The sequence below is a fragment of the Onthophagus taurus genome, chromosome 11 (assembly GCF_036711975.1).
Source record: "Onthophagus taurus isolate NC chromosome 11, IU_Otau_3.0, whole genome shotgun sequence".
Taxonomy (NCBI): domain Eukaryota; kingdom Metazoa; phylum Arthropoda; class Insecta; order Coleoptera; family Scarabaeidae; genus Onthophagus; species Onthophagus taurus.
The window spans coordinates 24943191-24961603 of NC_091976.1; the positions used below are offsets into that span (position 1 = coordinate 24943191).

The window sequence follows — 18413 nt, forward strand, 5'->3', positions numbered from 1 at the left end:
TCTATTTTTGTTAGGCTTCTACCATAATATGAAAAGCATCATCACCACCTGTTGGTGATATATTCAAAATCGCAACGTAAATTGCCAATATTGCTTCCATTAGCTCCAATATTGATATATCCATCAAGATGATTAAGATGTGCATGATCAATTTTGTTCTTTAGTATCGAAACCAATAAGTGGAATGCACAATCACGAATGATCTTTGAATAAAGAATTTGATTCTAATTTGAAAAATTGATACGAACAAATGATTGAAAATGAAGTTACTAAGATGTTGTTTAAATTGGTTTTAAAATACGATAAAATTGAAATACTTTGGCAAAATAAAAAATAAATAAAACGTAATAGATAATATTTTGTAGATTATCATGTTGAGATGTTTTCCTTTGAAGTAATAGATGGCGCACGCGCGTTGCTTATCAAGAATGCATGCCTCCTTGATTTTCTCGAGCGAGCGGATATCCTTTCATGCAAATGCGTATTTGAATTATCCCAACCCGGTTCAACCAAAAAAGAAAAATACCGACAGCCCTTCTTCGCGTCCGTCCGTTCCTCGCGAGCGATGAGCGAGGTTTCTTTAAGCTAGCCCAAAATTTATATCCCTTTATGCGTAATCTACGGAGTGTTATGAGATGGGCATCGCCGAAATTTATAGGAATTGAAATTCGGGTGGTGGTTTTTATGCGTTGTAAGAATTTAAGAGGGGAAATTATTTTTTTGACAAATAAACTGAAATATAAATATATAGATGGTTGCGTCGAAATTTTTGTAAACTTTATGTTATTTGCTTTTGACCCCGGTCACAATCAACAGAAATTGTCGTCTCACACCAAGAGTCAATCGATTGAACGGACTCCTTAACGGACACCCACAGCGTTCTTATCCATTGGACACTTCTTGGAAGTGCGAGCTGACGACCTTGGGTTTAATAAAAGGATAATAGCGAGGCGGAGGCAGAACGGCCGGGGGGAAAGACAAGCGGAAGAAGAAAAACAAGGGAGTAAATGAGGGCCCCCATCGATTGCCGCCCGACGACGACGACGGTCTTTCTTGTAGACCGGGCAGCTGCCTTTTAATTGTATTTATAAAATGGATCGGGTGTGGCGCTGTCTAATCAAGCAATTCCGCCGACTTTTCGCTTTGTTGTTTGTCCGAGTCGGACTGTTTACTTTAATTCTCTCGTTGGAAACTTCTGTCCCGGCTCATTACCACCAAGGCTCCGGCTACTAACCACCACCGGTAACTACCCCGGTAACTTAATTGGGAAGTATGAGGTGATTTACTTAACGACACAACCTTGTTACGGACACCTCAAGTCTTTTTCCTTAATTAAAATAATTTTTTTATAACTACTATCAGGAGATATTATCGTCGAAACAATTATACAAAAAATGACAACGATGTGTTGAGTAACACAGTATGTGGGTGAGTGCAGCTGTTAAAGTGCACGTTTTATCGCTTATAAATAACACGTTTTTCATAGCCTTGACTATCTGTCGGTGTTTTTGATAAGATGTTATGTTTTACAACTAAAACGCTTTTGAAACACAATTTAATTCTTAAATTTTTATATATCTATGTTTGAGCAGTCATTAACTACTTCCAGTTATACTTGAATGTTCTTCGATGAATTGTAACTAAACATAGATGCCCACCAACAGATAACGAATGAAAATCGTATTGTAGTTATTAATGCTGCCATAAGACCGATTTTGATTACTTCATGCTTAATTCCTAGAAAGCACTTTTGCAAGTGGAATTTGCTATTACGATGCTTCCGCATTTTATGTTATTTTTGCACAATTATTCCAAAACGTTGTTTTTGATTGCGATACAAAACGCTGTAACCTATATTTCGGTTTTTCTTTTTAATAAAAAAAATGCAGGGGAGTGGGTAGTGTAGGAATACAGTTATGCGATACCGTTTCCATCGGGAAACAAACGAGTAAGGTTTTTTGCGATTCATAGAAATAAACGGTTTCCGGGACAATAAAACATATTTTTTAAAGCACTGGTTGGGTCTGTTTTATTATTTTTGACGGGGTAAAAACAGGAGCGGCGGAAGCCACGTCGCGACTATTACTGGCTATAGATGGTGCTCGTGTTCGGGAAAATCCTTTGTTGTGGTATTTTCGAGGTGGCTTTTCATAAATTCCGGCCCTCGCGCCAACAGCGTCGACCCGAAAAAATCCGTCTATAATCACCTGGTAGGTAATTTACAACTACCTGGTCGCGGTATCTATCTATGGGAGTGCCTGTAATCCAACCCCGTGGTTACAATGGGACCCCATTGAAATTACACTTGAATTTACTACATCATTAGGTAAATAGAGGCCCGAATAACTGCCGATAATGACCGTATGCTTCCGCGGCGATGCGGTTTTCCCGTCGACAATTAATTATGAGGGTCGGTTTTTGCGAAAAAAAAGGGGAGCAACGCGTTGTTTCCAGTATGGCCCAAGCACCGCGCCCGGCCCGATACAGTCACAAATCACGTATTCATGTAGATAGGGCACGTATTGGAAAAATCCGAGACCAGCTTGAATTACGACCGATCATATATTTATTCCGCGTTTTTCAATTTCTTTTCCACCGTTTCGACCGCCGCGCCCGGTTTAAAATAGATAATTTTCGGCGCGCGCCGGTCGCGTTTCCGCTTCAAAATAAATATTTGCCGCCCGCGTTTTTCCACTCCTTTTCCCCTCGTTCCCGTTTTACTACACGGATTGTTCGGATACCGACGCCGCGTTTACCAGATTTATCCCCGAATTTATTCCGGACCCAAACGCATACATTAATGGACTTTTTCCAAGCGTTTATTCGTTTTATTTCCATTTGTACTTTCGGACTCCTTTCTTTTCGAGCCTCTCTTCTTTATAGACCGTCCTTATGGATCATCTTATGTGTTCTTCCATAAATCTCTTTTATACCACGATAGGAGGGGACATGAGAATGATGATACCACCGGAAACTGTGATTTATATTCAACCATATCAAGACTTGTATCGATATGGAATTGATAACAAGAAAAATGAATATTACAAAAACTCTTAAGAGTATTACAACTGTCAATGTTATTAAGTGAATTGATGTTAATAAATAACCAGTCACACTAATAAGATTTTTAAAAATAATTTGAAACAACAACATGATGATCAAAACAGTTTATGAACATAAACCATACAAACAACATATTTGTTTCATGTAAAGTTTCTTTTTTGTTGAATAACATATACCTTGGTTAGTTCTGCAACCAAACGAATAACAACGTGAAACACAAATAGCAAAAGATAGATTGTATTGGCAGCAGTTCTTGATAAACGATTTGGCTAAGTTGACGAAATCACAAGATATACAATATTAGAGATATACAATTAAGAGGTTTAGTAGAGTAGATACGCTATTTCAAGAAGTTCTTGTAATACTTGCAAGTTTTGGCTTCTAGGAAGTACTGAGTTTGTTGAACGAAGACTAAATCCTTGTTTGGTTGGGTTGGGTAACCCAACTCAACTCTATTCGCTGATTCGTTGTTTCGGTCTTGTCTTCTTTCGTCAATAGTGTGGTGTTCTTTCTTAAGTTACTGTATTGCCGACTCCGAGACCTGCCACGAATGGCACACATTTCGAATCATATTAATCGATTTGCTGCTACTATGTTTCTTTCATTCGACAATAGATTCTCCGTGAATCATGTAGCGCCGTGCTCTTTGCAAAGCAGTGAATGTTTTAAAACCAAACTTGATCAAACCTTTGAAAAATTGTCTAAATTTGTCCAAAATAATGTTCAAACTGTATCTAAAATTATGTAAACTTGTACTATAATAGTTTAAATCGCAAAATTTGTTCAAATTCAAGTTTCTAGTTCTACGATTGTGCTTCTAGTTTTAGTTTAGTTGTTCAAAATTATTTAACAGTGTATCCAAAATTGCCTAAAATGATCAAAATGTGGGTAATACTGTCTAATATGTCGAAATGTCTAAAATTATTTTAGCCCATTTTATAAACTTTTACCAAATTTTGGAAATTTTAGATACATTATGATCATTTTGGGCAATTTTAGACCTTGGAGTCAAAAAGCTGAAAATGTAGTGATTTCAAGATCGTGAGAGATTTAACTTCCAGTCATTCCATAGTTTGAATTTCCTACCATTGCAGATATACTATATTAGTGCTCTCGAAGATCGCTAAATTATGTATCCGAAATTGTTATGAATTAAAAAAAAAAGATATGTTACATAAAGTCGTGGTCCACTTTTGACTGGTCAATAAAGCGACAAACCAAAAGAGAGAAGTTAAATTTTCACCAAATAAAAGAAAAGCTCTCAAAGTTTTAGCCCCATTAGTATCATAATATTCACATTTATCCATGTTGCAAGTTAAATATTTTGAATTAAAATGATTTAAAAAAAACTTCTTTTACTTGCTAAAAATTATTTATTTAGTCAGATACTAGTTTCGGGTATCAACCCCATCATCAGTCTGAATCTATAATATAAATAAAAATAGACTAAACATACACGTTAAAATGTTAAAAAAAATACTTACAGTCGTTGAAACTTTATAATACGCGTGGTGTTGATATAAATATATACATGTCACAAAATGAAGTAACTTATATTAAGACATATAACAAATCGAAATTTACAAAATAAAATTCTTGGATGAACAATGTTGGCGAAGAGAAGAGGTAAGACTAAGGACCAGTATAAATGAAAAACTTCTCTTTAAAACAAGTTCAACAGTGCACAATGGAAGGCGGAAAACCAAAATATTCGTCAATTCAAATGTTTCAAATACATAAAAGTTAAATTATCGTTACAAATTTTATGTTTATTAATCTTTAGGGTTTCTAATAGGTCAAGTTTAAACCCTTATCGCATTTGTGTAAAAGTGATACATTTTCGAAATCAATTTCATGACCTGTTTCTTTGCCATGTTTAAAAACGTTAGAATTAGATTTAGTTTTGTGTTCGTGGATGCATGTTTCTAGTTTTCTGCCAGTATGGCCAATATAAACACCTTTACATTTAGAACATTTGATTGAATTTTCTTTCATTTTACTATTAATCTTGTAATGATAACTAGAGAAGATATTACGTATGTTATTCCTATTTGAAAAAGCTAATGAAATGTTGTACTTTGAAAATATACATCTTCGCCTGACATCGCCTATCATACAATGTTACTATTATTAGTCCAAGTTATATATTTCTCAACCTAAGTTTAATCGAGGTTGCTTGAGACTGAGTGTTGCCCAATTTAGTATCGTTGTGGTATTAATTGCAGCGCTTCGGCTGTAAGTAACCTTCATTAAATCAAGCGAAATCCTATTTGTCCTGTTTTGAGTGTAGCCGAGGTCGCTTGTACATGTATTAACCAGTTTTGGGTTGATATGGTATTGCAGCACCACGATCGCTGTTATCTCAGTTTAATTAGGCAAAAGCTTGATTGCCTAGAATTAAGCAACCTCGTTACAAACTCAACTTTATTCAAACTATTCATGCAGGTCTCTGGTTGGGTTACCCATAACGTTTGTTTTTGTGTATGGTTGTTATATATTTCCTTCGGAAATGATTCAAAGATTGATTCTTTTAATGATGATGTCTGTTTGCAAGACTGCAATGAAAAAAATCAAGTTTGATTTATTTACTTGAGATATTGATCGGAAAAAGGTGTAAATAGAGAATTGAGTGGAGTGGTGAGGAGAACAGTGGTGGCTGGATGGAGAAGGGTACAAAATTGAGGTGGAGTAACTCGGACAAGGAAAGATTAAGGACGCCAATGTTGGAGCGTTATAGTAGTGATTTAGTGAGTCATAGGTGTTTATTCGTCAATCTTTCCTTTAAGAAAAGTTAAAAAAAAATGTTTTAGAACGTTTTTAATTTTCAATTCACTTTGTTATTGTGTGCAAAATTGATTCTATACAATAAAGTATGTTAATTCAAGGAGCAAATTTCTATAAGATTCTTCATATAATATATTAATTGAAACATATTGATCAAAATAAAATTCTAAGGTAACTATTTAGTATATTTTTTGTTAAGAGTAGATAATTACCTTTTTTTTTGATAGGATTGTATTGGATGATAATAGATGTCCTGTGTAAGGTAAAATATCTAAATCATCAAATGAACCGTAGTAAATTATTGGGTTAGACAGATTGGGTCGAGTTAGTTTTTAGCCCACCCCTTTTCCGGTGGCACAACCCGTTTGAGCGTTTCGCATAAATTACGATGCAAATGCAATTCTGGCTCGAAAAACGCAATATCGGGCATTGGGCAGCTGGGCGGGCAGGCGCTAGCAGGTGGCCGTCAAGTAGAAACGTGTTCCGCTAAATAATTACCGACGGATTCGCGCCGTTTGTCCGCGTGGTCGTTTTGCATAATACAAACATGATTCCGGTCGCTGACAGCGAGCGTTTAGTATCCGTTTCCATCGCGTTAACTCGCACAATTACTGTTAACGATTATGTAGCAAATCGAAACGACCATTTCCAGGTAAGATCGTATTGTAGCTATGATGGGAGCCATATACCTATAGAGTACTACTAATGCCGGTACAAAGATTACGATTCCAATCAGTGTACCAACCTAATGGGAACGCTGTCGGCCGAGGACGGTCATGTCCTGTATAATTGGTTAGCGGCGACGTGGCGGGACATTGAAATGTTTAATTTGTGTGCCGACGCGACGCCTGTAGGGATCAAGATCCCGCGCGATGAATCGGGACGTGAAGCCAAACAATCCGACCATCCCAAAGGCAAATACAGCACGTGGGGTGGTGTAATCGAGACAAATAGCCCGACCGAAGTCCGGTGTCAGGGCCAACTCCACTCCCAGATTATCTACCAGCGATTGTCTTAATTGCACCAGTCACTCCGATCACTTGTTAATGAACTCGACCGCGTGCATTCGTTCCGATCCGTATTCGAAATCGATTCTCCAAGAGTTTGAAATTTCGATGTGATTCTGAAATCAATTTCCTATGGTTTCTATAGCAGTACATCATGACCGCCTCATATCTCCTTAGTGTCCATAATGGGTTTGATATTCAATTCCCGGCGGGTATTCGAAATTTCCTCACCGATTCATGGACCAGAAGGAAATATATCACTCGCCGGCGATAAATAACGGCCAATTCAGGTGGTGAATCGCCTGCTGGACATCAATCATTGCCCGGCCTTATTCAAACTCGTCGCGGCTGCCGGTTCGGCCCTGTAATTATTCCAACGACCCTTTGTAGGTCTTTAACCGATTGGAGTTCCTTGTAACGCTTCATATACAAAGCAGAATAGTTCCTTTATTCAAAATGAATTAAAAAAAATTAATGAATTAAGCTAATAATGTTAATTAGGAATGTTGCAACAATTCACACTGTCATTGTGATAATTAAACATTTTTGCTTTGAATTCCATCGCTTTAGTTCCATCGACTGGTTTCTCAACACAACTAGCAGCAATCCGACGCCGGACGTCCGCTGGAATTGCACGGCCAATTAATTCTATATAGTAGGCCGAGACCGTTAGGACGTCGCAATCCTATTACGGGGATATCTATGATTGATTGTATGGGGGAAGTGGACGCCGTCGGTACGTTCCTCAATAGACCGACACACAGGACGTGACGACGCCGTTTACGCGACAATAGATACATTGTATGTTAGAGATGCACAAAAATTTTCAAGTGTAAACTTTTAGGGACCTAAAATCTCGCAATGTTACCGGCAGGATTGGACGCTAAGTGTATTGGCAATCACTTAGGTTGTGGTGCAACTATTCTCATTAAGCTCCCTGATGGTTTAATAACTTTGATAATTATGTCTGGGGGAGTTGGACTTGGTTATCACGACCCCACGACGACCTGTCGGAGATGAGTTGATTATACCAACATCTATTACAAATTATTTAGAACTATCCATAGTTGTAGGATATAAAATAATAACGTTGTTTTAATCTTTTCGTTTCTTTTAATGTATTACATTAATGCAGATGGCAGTTTAGTCTCCCATCAGTTTAGATTCCACGACAATCGCTGATTATACACGCGATAATATTCTTTGTCTTGTTTAGGAGCGAAGTCTAATGGACGCTTTAATTAAAACCGCACTCGCTGCAGACGCTAATGAAAACGGGCAAAAGAAAAAGTCGACGCTCGCGCGCACTCTTAACGCCTGCCGTTATTGGGTTCATGGCGCTCCTGGTGAGGTTAATATTCCCCTTTCGACTCGAATTTGCGCAAGCAGTCGGTCACTTTTGGGAGAGGACGGAACGTTTAATTTTTTAAAACGTCCGGAGACGTGGTGCTTGATAAACGAGACAATTAACAAAGTGTAACTTTAATGTGGCCGAAAAAGGAGGGAGATGCCAGTCGACGTCTTGACGTCCTAAAGCGTCTCCTTTAATTGAAAAGCTACCCTGCCTCCGTTGTGTCCCCAGTTTTCCGGCTTCTGTTTGGAAATTTCTTCGATCCATCAATTCACGCCGTTTTGCTCGTTTTCTTAATCTATTCCTTGCCATTCGCGCCGATATACAAAGGACATTTAAATCCATTGAATACGATTCTTCAGTAAAAGGTCTAGGAATAGTGTGAATACTCAGCAAAAAAAGTAGTAAACGTTGCAAATGTGTACGAGCAAACAAATCAGAAAACTATTGGTGGAAATCCCCCCAATAAATATGGATGTCGTCCCGATGTAGTATGGGGGATCGAGTGGCGTACGGCGGGCGTCAAACTTAGGGGTTGAGGCCGGGATATGAGCGATTGACTTTTTAAGAGATTGGTTTTTCGAGCAAGGCATTATTCGCATCTTCATAAGCGCTGACTTTGCCAGTTCCTCCACCACTTTACCAACTCACCCTCCACGCCAATCGACTACTAATCATCGAGTATGTCCCTCCGGAACACGCGAACACGCAGATAGATCGGCAGCGTTGTGGTGCAATGAATTCCGACCGATTCCATTTTATTCATTCCTGTACGCGCATTATCAATACCGCAAATTAACCAGCGTTTGAAGCATACTTAGCGATGAGTGTAATTTGAATGTTGTAAATTTGTGTTTATGCAAAGCGCTCTACTAGTCAGCCTTTTATAATCCATTCGAAACGCGGGCATTAAATAGAACGAACGTTTGATTCTAGATTTAGATTTTCGATTGTACGAAAACAAATTGACAGGAAAAAAAAACAAAAAAAAATATAACATGCCACATTCACTTCGTATATCTAGTTGAAACGGGTCCACTCACGTTCGATTGAAAATTAAAATTTAAATTACCGGGCTGTTGTTTTGCGAGCACGGCGCCATGTAATAACGTATAAAACTTCGGGGACGCGCTTTCCACAGGATTAGGATATGCCGCGCCCGGATCCCCGTCTAGATTAAAGTGTTTCCTGCGCGAAGCGCGCGATAAATTTAACACTAAGTTTAAATTACACGCCCACCGCGAAATACTTATCCCGGCCTTGTCAAACAACGTGTTATAATCGCGTGTGCCGCCGCCAGGTCTCCTGGGGATGGAAGCGCCCGGGTCGAAATTGGGAATTAACACCTACTTTTGGTAGGGGCTACACGCCGTCGCGGGATGTGCGGTTTGCATCGCAATCAACGCCCCTAACGAGCCGCTGATGTTTGATGATAGCCCAGTGCGTTTCCTGAATAATACGTTTCGAACAATTCAACAATTCTCCTAAAGTTATATAGCATCATCAAAATTCACAATTATAATCAGTTACAATTTTGACTACTTACTTATTTAAATATCACGATGTGAATAGATTTTGTTAGGTTTTAATACTTTCTTTTTGTACACTTTTTGTAATTTTGTAATCTAGGATGAGTATATCTGCTGGGTTGTTGCAATCGCTAGGGAAGCTGTAAAGGCTAAGTAAAGGGGAAGTTATCTTTGAGTTGTTATACCCAATTCTGCTCCAAAGCAAAATCAAGCAACTTAACCCAACTCCAAAGGAACTTAATCACAAAGTAATCCAACTTCAAAGCAAGCTAACGAAATCCAAAAGAAACTCAATCGCAAAGTAATTCAACACTCCAACAACTGACCATAAAAAAACCAAATGAAGCTTACAACAACCAACCCAACTTATTGTAATTTAAATTTGACACACACACAAACTAACTCTAAACCAACCTAACCTAATCTTAAAGATCGCTAGGGAAGCTGTAATCGCTAAGTAAAGGAGAAGTTATCTTTGAGTTGTTATACCCAATTCTACTCCAAAGTAAAATAAAACAACTTAACCCAACTCCAAAGGAACTTAATCACAAAGTAATCCAACTTCAAACCAAGCTAACGAAATCCAAAAGAAACTCAATCGCAAAATAATTCAACACTCCAACAACTGACCATAAAAAAACCAAATGAAGCTTACAACAACCAACCCAACTTATTGTAATTTAAATTTGACACGAACACAAACTAACTCTAAACCAACCTAACCTAATCTTAAAGAGTGCCAAGCCAACTCCAAAGCTGTCGAATCCATCCCAGAAATAATCCAATGCAATTCTGAAATAACCTGAACCAAACCCAAAAGAAACTTAACTACAGAGTATTCGTCTTATGTACAAGATGTCCTGTTAAGGGTACGGAGCAGCTGTATCTCGACAACGGTAAAGCCTAGAGGTTTGGGAAAAACATCTTTATAAGCAAAGTAGGCAAGAGAAATAGCTAGAAATAGTTTGATGTTCGTAGTTCTACCGCTAGGGGGCGTAACTGCCATAGAGAGACAAAATTCCCGCTATCTCAGAAAGTTAAACGATGAGCTATAACTTTGACAATATCATTTAGTAGCTTGGATAATACCGCATCGCTTTTGTTTTGCTATATTTATCATATTAATGCGTTTTTAACTGTTTACATTTTAATATCTCTGGACCATTCAACCGATTTGAATATTTTTGGTTGAAAGAACATTTTATGTCCTAACTGTTTAGGAGCATTAGATTGGAAACATTATTATACAGGCTCTCTATAATAGCGATTCGTAAATCTTTAATTATAAGAAAACGTTTTTTGTTGTTTTGTTGGCACTTGTTGATCCAAACTACAATTTCATAGCCGGTGATGTTAGTGCATAAGGAAAAATACGCGATGGGGAGATTTTTGCAAATTCCAGTCTAGCAAAAGCACCTCAACAAAACAGTTTGTCAGTTCCACAAAGTGCTGCTTTGCCAAATACAGCTACTGAAGCTTCATTTGTACTTTCCCCTGAAAACTTATTTAATGCGACCATATTCCGAACAAGATTTAGATGGTCCTAAACCCATTTTCAATTATCGTTTATGTCGTGTCAGAAGGATTGTTGGAAACGCATTTGGCATTTTGACACAAAAATTCATAATTTGTAATAGACGAATTCAGGCTAGTTTCCTTCCAAATACCATACAAAATTGGATAATCTCTATTCGTTCCTTTTTTGCACAGTTTACGTTTATACCAAACATGTGCATACAAAAACAAGTCAGTGAATATTGAAAAATATCGTTGCCGACGTACTTTTATTTTCACGACACTGATGCAATCCTGACGGTAAAAATCGTCAGGTAGTGTACCGGATGGGTGTGAACGTGTTCATATAAAATAAAGACGACCATATCATTTACCACTGATACTGATGCACGAATACAACTGACGCATCACTGATGTATGTAAATAGACCTTAAAGCAATGAAACAACAACTGAAAGACAAGGTAGTCCAACCTTGTCAAATCAACCAAACTCATTATAATTCTAATTTGATACAAACATGAACCAACTCTATACCAACCTAACTTAATTCCTAATTTCAACCTGAAATAATCAAATTCAACTCTAATGCAAGCTAACCAATCCCAAGCGAACTTAAGCATAAAGTATCCTACTCCAAAGTAATCTAATGAAACCTGACAGCACCTCAATTACAAAGTAACTTAACCACAAAAAATTGAACGGCAATGCAAGCCAATCCAAGCCCAAAGCAATGCAAGACCGAAATAAGCAAATTGCACAACAATGAATTGGTTTGGGTTGGTGGTAGCTCTAAATCCAACTCCATAACAAAGAGCACAATAAAAAAAATTGAACTTCAATGCAAGCCAATCTAACTCCAAAGCAATGTAACACCGAAATAAACAAATTCCACAACAATGAGTTGGGTTGGGTTGGTGGTAGCTCTAAATCCAACTCCATAACAAAACGCTCAATAACCCAACCCAACTCATTGTTGTGGAAATTGCTTATTTCGGTGTTGCATTGCTTTGGGGTTGGATTGGTTTACATTACCGTTCGATTTTTTGTGGTTGAGTTATTTTGTAATTGAGTCAGGTTTCATTAGATTACTTTAGAGTAGGAATACTTTACGGTTAAGTTCGTCTGGGGTTGGGTTATCTTGCTTTAGAGTTGGATTTGATAGTTTCGCCACGATCTTGCTTTGGGTAACCCAATCGAGGTTGTGTTGTGCCCCTCTGGAAAATTACTCAAATTTCACTTTCTCATCTTTGTTATTCGTAAATATAACAGGTATTAGTCTCGTTACTAATTTTTTTGGGGAGAGGGAATACAATAATACTAAAACATTTAAATGCGTAGTGAATCCATAATAAATTTTATTGATTTATAAAACGATGTAATAGTAGATTATAGGGGATTTATACGAATAAAATAACTCCATTAATTATATAATGGATCTATTAAGTAAACGACCTTTTTAGTGACCATTAAAACATTTTAAATAGCACGTCAATCAGCTAATGCACTCTACTTTAAAGCTTTAGCACGGTGATTGTCTATTATAAATTTCAATAACATTTTTTTTTCGAACGATCTCTATCTTTAATATTTTATTTCAGCTCTACTCGAGGTTTAAGTTGTTTCAGCACGAACCTATTTATACTGTTTGTTTCCGCCCTATTCAAAGCCAAAGTATACTTATGTTTATATGAGGGGTACGTACAGTACCGTTCGTGTCGCAATTATACGTGCTGTTAAATTGAAATAAACAGACGGGAGAACTTAAATAGACCGACACTTAGTCTTACTGTGTTGCAATTTTAAGTAGCACACGTAAACGATTTTCAGGTGCGCGTGATGGATTTAAAGCAACGATTTTTATTTTTTTTCATTACTTGTACGCATTAAACGAGATATCATTCATTGCATAACACGCAGTTTTTCGAGGGGGTCCTCAAGGAAAATCACCCGATATCAAACAAACATGGCACCGGGCCATTGTAATCAAAACGGCCCACAACTCATTCGACCTCGCATTTACGATACGGCACGTTATCGGACGCGAACCTATAAATACAAGTTCCGTTATCGCCGTTACAACTGAACTCGACCGGAGTTGGTTTTGAGAGCATATTGCATTGTGTTTTGGAAGTGTTATGGTCTTATTTAGTTTCTGCAACAACACCAACGACAGAAGGTAGGTTATTTAATTGGATTTGTTTTTATTTTCTTATGTGGTGGATTGAAGTTTGACGTTTAAACTTTTAGCTTCATGATGGGATACGAAGTATTCGACCCCGAAACGGGGGAAGTTCCGTTTTATTCCGCTGTAAATTCCGAAACGGGAGAAGTTGAAATTTGCGATCTTCACGATGAAAACGATAATATTACAAGAGGAACGTTTAAAATTCCTCAATCTTACTTCGAACATATTTTAAATGATAATGAAGGAAACATTAATGAAATGGCAAGGTTATTATTTATGTCGCCAAATCGATTAGGATGGAATATAATTGATCCTCAAGATTATCAATGTGATGATTATCAAAGTAATGATTATCAATACGATTGTGAAGATAATATAGAAGAAAAACAAAACGAGTCTAATTCAGATAAGAAGAAAGATAATACAATAGTTCATCCCCTTATAGACCCTGTCATTCAATACACGTTAAACGTTGTAAACGTTGCATTTTACTTAGGGAAGCAATATCAAAGACCGTCGTTAAAAAAATTAAAAATAAGCGACATCTACTATCAGAGCTTGTTAAAAAGTTTTTTTAGGCATCTTGTTCCATTTATGTCGAATAATCACTTAAAAAGGAAAGGAATTAAATACGGACTTCATTGCGTAAAGAGAATTAGGGTATTTTGACTTGCTTTTTTTTTGTGGTAGTATTCTCAATTATTTATGAAAGACTGATACGAGCCGTTTGCGTCAAGTTGATGAACCTTGTGCTCAGATAATTTTAATTTAGAACAGATAAGATTGACCTAAACAGAAATAAAGAGAAATACGAATATCTCGATTCGTGTTTTTTATTATTATTATCACGGAGTATTAAGTTATTTTACATATTGTATTGTTACTTTTATATGTATTAATAAAATGTTATTGTTCGATAAAATTAATATAACAATTTAAGAACAATTACTTAATTGAAAAATAAATGATTATTTAATGTATTGTGTTTTTCCTAAGCAGAAATTATACAATAAAGCCATTATGGATGCTATTTGATGTAATTCGTAATCAATTTTAATAATTTAGTTATATTATAACGTGATAATTGCATGTAGTGTATGCTATTGTGATTGAATAATACACATTAATTATAATACTGATAATAAATTATGTAGGAGGTTTGTAGCTTAAAGCTTCAACCCCACTAATCCTATTAGTGACATATAAATAAATGTCTTACTCATCTTTGTAATAGATAATTAAGTATTTTTTCTAATAAATTCATGGTAATCCGTATTTTTTTCATTTCCATAAAAGAAATTGAATTATTTTACGAATGGGAACCTTGACAAAATCATTATCTCACCAATTTCAGGTCTCCCTCGTAGTTACTTGGGACTCGTAATTTCTCCAATAAAATTTTTTTTATTTTCCTTAACCATACAGTAAGTTGTTGATATTGCTACCCCTATAAATGAAACATTGTTATTAGGCTCACAAAATTTTATCAACAATATCAGTCATTTTCATAAGCTTTATGTAATCTCCTGTTTTCAGGTTGCTTTTTATCTAAAGCTAATGTCTCAAATCCAACATCCCACGTTTGTTTGGAGACGAAAATTGTTGTGAGCTTTTAGTATTCACATTAAATTCTAAAAGAATTATCCCAAAAGCTTAATATAAAGAAGTTATGTGTAAAATATTTAGAAAAATATGCAGCAGAAAAATGTTTACCTTCAAAGAATGAATGAGTCATTTTGAATAATATACCAGAAATGTTTTATTATTTGTAGCTGCATTATAAGAAAATATAATGATTTGATCATCCAACCCTACTTAACCAATTAAACCGAACCAGATTTATAAAAGAGATTTTTTCCTAGCAATATGTAATAAATGATGAATGTGGTTTTGTTAACCTGGAGATAGGATGGGACTGGTTTGTGTTGGTGGTTACTTTGGGTTAGGTTTATTTTTTAATTTCTTCGAATTTATTGATTGCAACCTTGCATGATCTCAAACGCATATGTTAGAGTAACTAATCTTTGCATATCTCAAAAACTAATTGAGATATAATCATGAATTAAAAAGCAATTTGAAGCCAATTTATGTAGTGTTTAATGTGTTGAAGATCATCTCTTCGAATCTTTAAATTTCGGAGTTATGATTTTTTGATTAAATTAATAAATTTTGAAACGACTCACCGAGTGGATGTTGTTTTCCTTGGTTTTTACTTCGTAGCTCAGCTGGAAAGAAAAGTTAAATTAATCTATTGTGCCAAAAAATGAATTAATACGATACCTTTTAACATCCACAAAATAGCAATCCCATGGTCTCAACATCACTAATGTCACTAAAATCACTACCATCACCTAACACTTAGCACAGATATAAGATGTATCTATCACTTAATTCGCGTAATAACTTTTAATTTTCGCAACTACTTTATCACCCCACAAAGCCCGCACATCAACTAAAATGCGTTTTTGGCCAACCAACATCTCAACACCCCCTTCTTGGACGGCAATGCAGAGTAGAAATAGTGGAGGTGAATAAACAAAAAAACCTTTTCTGGTTTTAAAACTCCAGTTTAATATGATTAAGATAAATCTCGTGATTTCGATTGAAACTGGTTTGTTTATGAACGAATTAAATTTGGCTTGGGAACTTTGAGTTTAATTCGGTTAAGGATTTTGTGGATTCAATTTTCTTGTGTGTTGTTTGGGTGTGGATGAGCTGACTATAGCTTGGAAGATTCGGGTTTGATTCAGTTTTTGGATCGGATTGTTTTGCTTTGCTTAGGTTGGTTTTGGTTTGGTATGGACCAGATGTGTTTCTTTGGTATCATGGTTTATGTTAAATCTAATTTGGTATAGATGACTTAGGTTGGGCCTGGTTTACGTATGTATTTGCTGGGTTTGGTTTGCGTACAGTTTCGGCAGAAACCAAATGGCTTCAGTTTCGATGTGTTATTTAATTTATTTAATAATTACCAATTTCCAATTTAGTTCAGATTGCTTACTTTTTATCATAAACTTTTAATGTTGCGAGAACCACGTTATTTAAGTGATAAGATGAGGTTCAGAACGGATATTCACAATCTAAATATTAGAAATAAGGGTCTAATTTCTCCTCCGCAGCATGCAACAGTACTATTTCAAAGATCATTTACTTTCACCCTTTTGAAGTTTTGCAATCCCCTACCGGAAACTTTGAAATCGGCACCACCAGCAGTATTTGCACGCAACTTAACATATGTATTATTCAGTGAACAGACTTCGTTATGATGAGTGAGCATTATAATTACAATTTTTATGTAAACTGTAAGCAAGACAATAGAAAAGGGAATATTTTGTTTTGTTTTTCCGTATTATAGATTAGTTTTCTTTAGTTATTTTTAGTTTGTAACTCTTTGTCTTTTAGTTTTATTTTTAAGAATGTATATACAGGATGATTCTCAACCTATACGCATAAAGTTGGGGATTTATTCCTCACGACAAATAAGGCCTAATAGGTGAAAAAAATTGTAGTAAAAGATTTTTGATTTCCTAAATATCCGATATACACTTAAAAAGCATAGTGTACGTCACCAAAGTTAATACTGAGCAAAGATTGCGAAATCATCTCCAAAGCGTACAGTATTTCCTTCTACAAATCATCTTACACAGCAACACCAAACTATCTCATCTGTTTAGAACTGATACCACCATACTTATTTCATCTTCTGCAAAAAAATGTTTACAGACATTTGAGTGGGTCGTTTGCTCATGTCCTCCTGGTTGCAAGAGTTGCCTACACAAATGATGCATGGCGAAATTTAGTAACGAGATGAAGAATGACATGTACGGATCACACAATGTTGAGAGCATCAAAAAGAATCAGATAGAACTCCGGTGAAAAAACGTCAGGCAGCCTTCCTCTGTTTCGTTGATCTAATTAAAACGTTCGACAAAGTATGAATAAAAGAATTAGAACAGGGCAAACATTAAAGTACAAAATCAAGATTGAGTGCTATGCAGATGATGTCGTCCTCTTGGCTGATACTGAGGATGGCATACAGTGGTTAACACAGGCATTTAACATTGCAGCTGAGGAAGTGAATATTGAGGAAGTTAAAACTGAACAAGGATTATAAAATCAGATAGTTGTATAGGCCGCGCTAGTGGGACATCGTGGATTCAGCGAACCCAATTGTGTATAGAAAATATTGGAAACGACTTGGAACACTTGCTTTGATGTCATTTTAAAATCTTATATGTATTCTTGATTTGAGAGTAAATTTCATGGATATCTACGAAACTAAAAAGCTTTTGCTACAATTTTTTTCACCTATTACTCATTATTTGTCATGAGGAATAAATCCCCAAGTTGAGAATCAGCCGATATATTTGTCTTTTTTTTCATTTGATTATTAATTTTGTGTTTTTTTTTTAGTTTATATTTGTGTATAAAACAGGGTTGAGTGGAAGAGAAGGACTTGCGACTTGTATACTTTCATTGTTAAGTTATAGATAATATAATGATTTCAATTAATAAAAAAGGCATTATTATTATTATTAATGTGAAATTCTTGAAGTACTTGGTGGAGAGTGTCTTATGTGAAAGAATAAGAGGGTTTACCATAATTGAATATTCGTTTAAGGATAAATGTCAATATAAATAAAAAGGAATTTGCAAGGAATGGGAACAACTGTTAAGAACCTCTATTTTAAAGTGTAGAAATGAAATGAGGTTAAAACTATTGAAGCCGTTTCTTTTGATGATTCAGTAAAATTAATTTGATTCCTTTCTTCGGTTCGTTATACGCCATAAACATATTGATTATAAAATAATGGTTTGTTAGTTTGATTTCAAAGGAGGAAATTGGGAAATAATTTCAAAGTAAAGTGAAACGACGTGAACAAAGTAGTAGTAGTAGTCCGATGAGAAGAAGTTAAAACAACTGTCGACGCAGACGTTTGAAAGTTTCCGCAGCAATTCGGTGCCTCGCGAGGGGGCG

General features: G+C 36.0%; 2 protein-coding genes across 3 annotated transcripts in view; one reads left to right on the forward strand and one right to left on the reverse strand.

Annotated features, from left to right (window-relative positions):
• Positions 1-18413, reverse strand: part of LOC111429033 (cell adhesion molecule 3-like) — a 159669-nt gene that overhangs the window by 126401 nt on the left and 14855 nt on the right. The window contains exons 2-3 of one of the 2 annotated variants that reach the window (XM_071200197.1): positions 15716-15929; positions 15619-15660 (exon numbers count right to left, since the gene is read on the reverse strand). The exons of the other annotated variant lie outside the window; for it this stretch is intronic. Coding sequence (XP_071056298.1) covers positions 15619-15660; positions 15716-15725 — 52 coding nt within the window. The 5' untranslated portion in view covers positions 15726-15929. The remainder of the gene's footprint in view (positions 1-15618; positions 15661-15715; positions 15930-18413) is intronic. 2 annotated transcript variants of the gene reach the window in all.
• LOC111413240 (uncharacterized) lies at positions 13046-14710 on the forward strand. Its single transcript, XM_023044144.2, has 2 exons — positions 13046-13426; positions 13498-14710. The coding sequence occupies exons 1-2, from the start codon at positions 13386-13388 to the stop codon at positions 14102-14104; spliced, it is 648 nt and encodes a 215-aa protein (XP_022899912.2). The 5' UTR covers positions 13046-13385; the 3' UTR covers positions 14105-14710.

Bases quoted from the DNA above. Each gene is read 5' to 3' on its own strand.
- LOC111413240 (XM_023044144.2), top strand. From the start codon at position 13,386: ATGGTCTTATTTAGTTTCTGCAACAACACCAACGACAGAAG. The intron at 13,427-13,497 runs GTAGGTTATTTA...TTAAACTTTTAG, and splicing joins AACAACACCAACGACAGAAG to CTTCATGATGGGATACGAAG.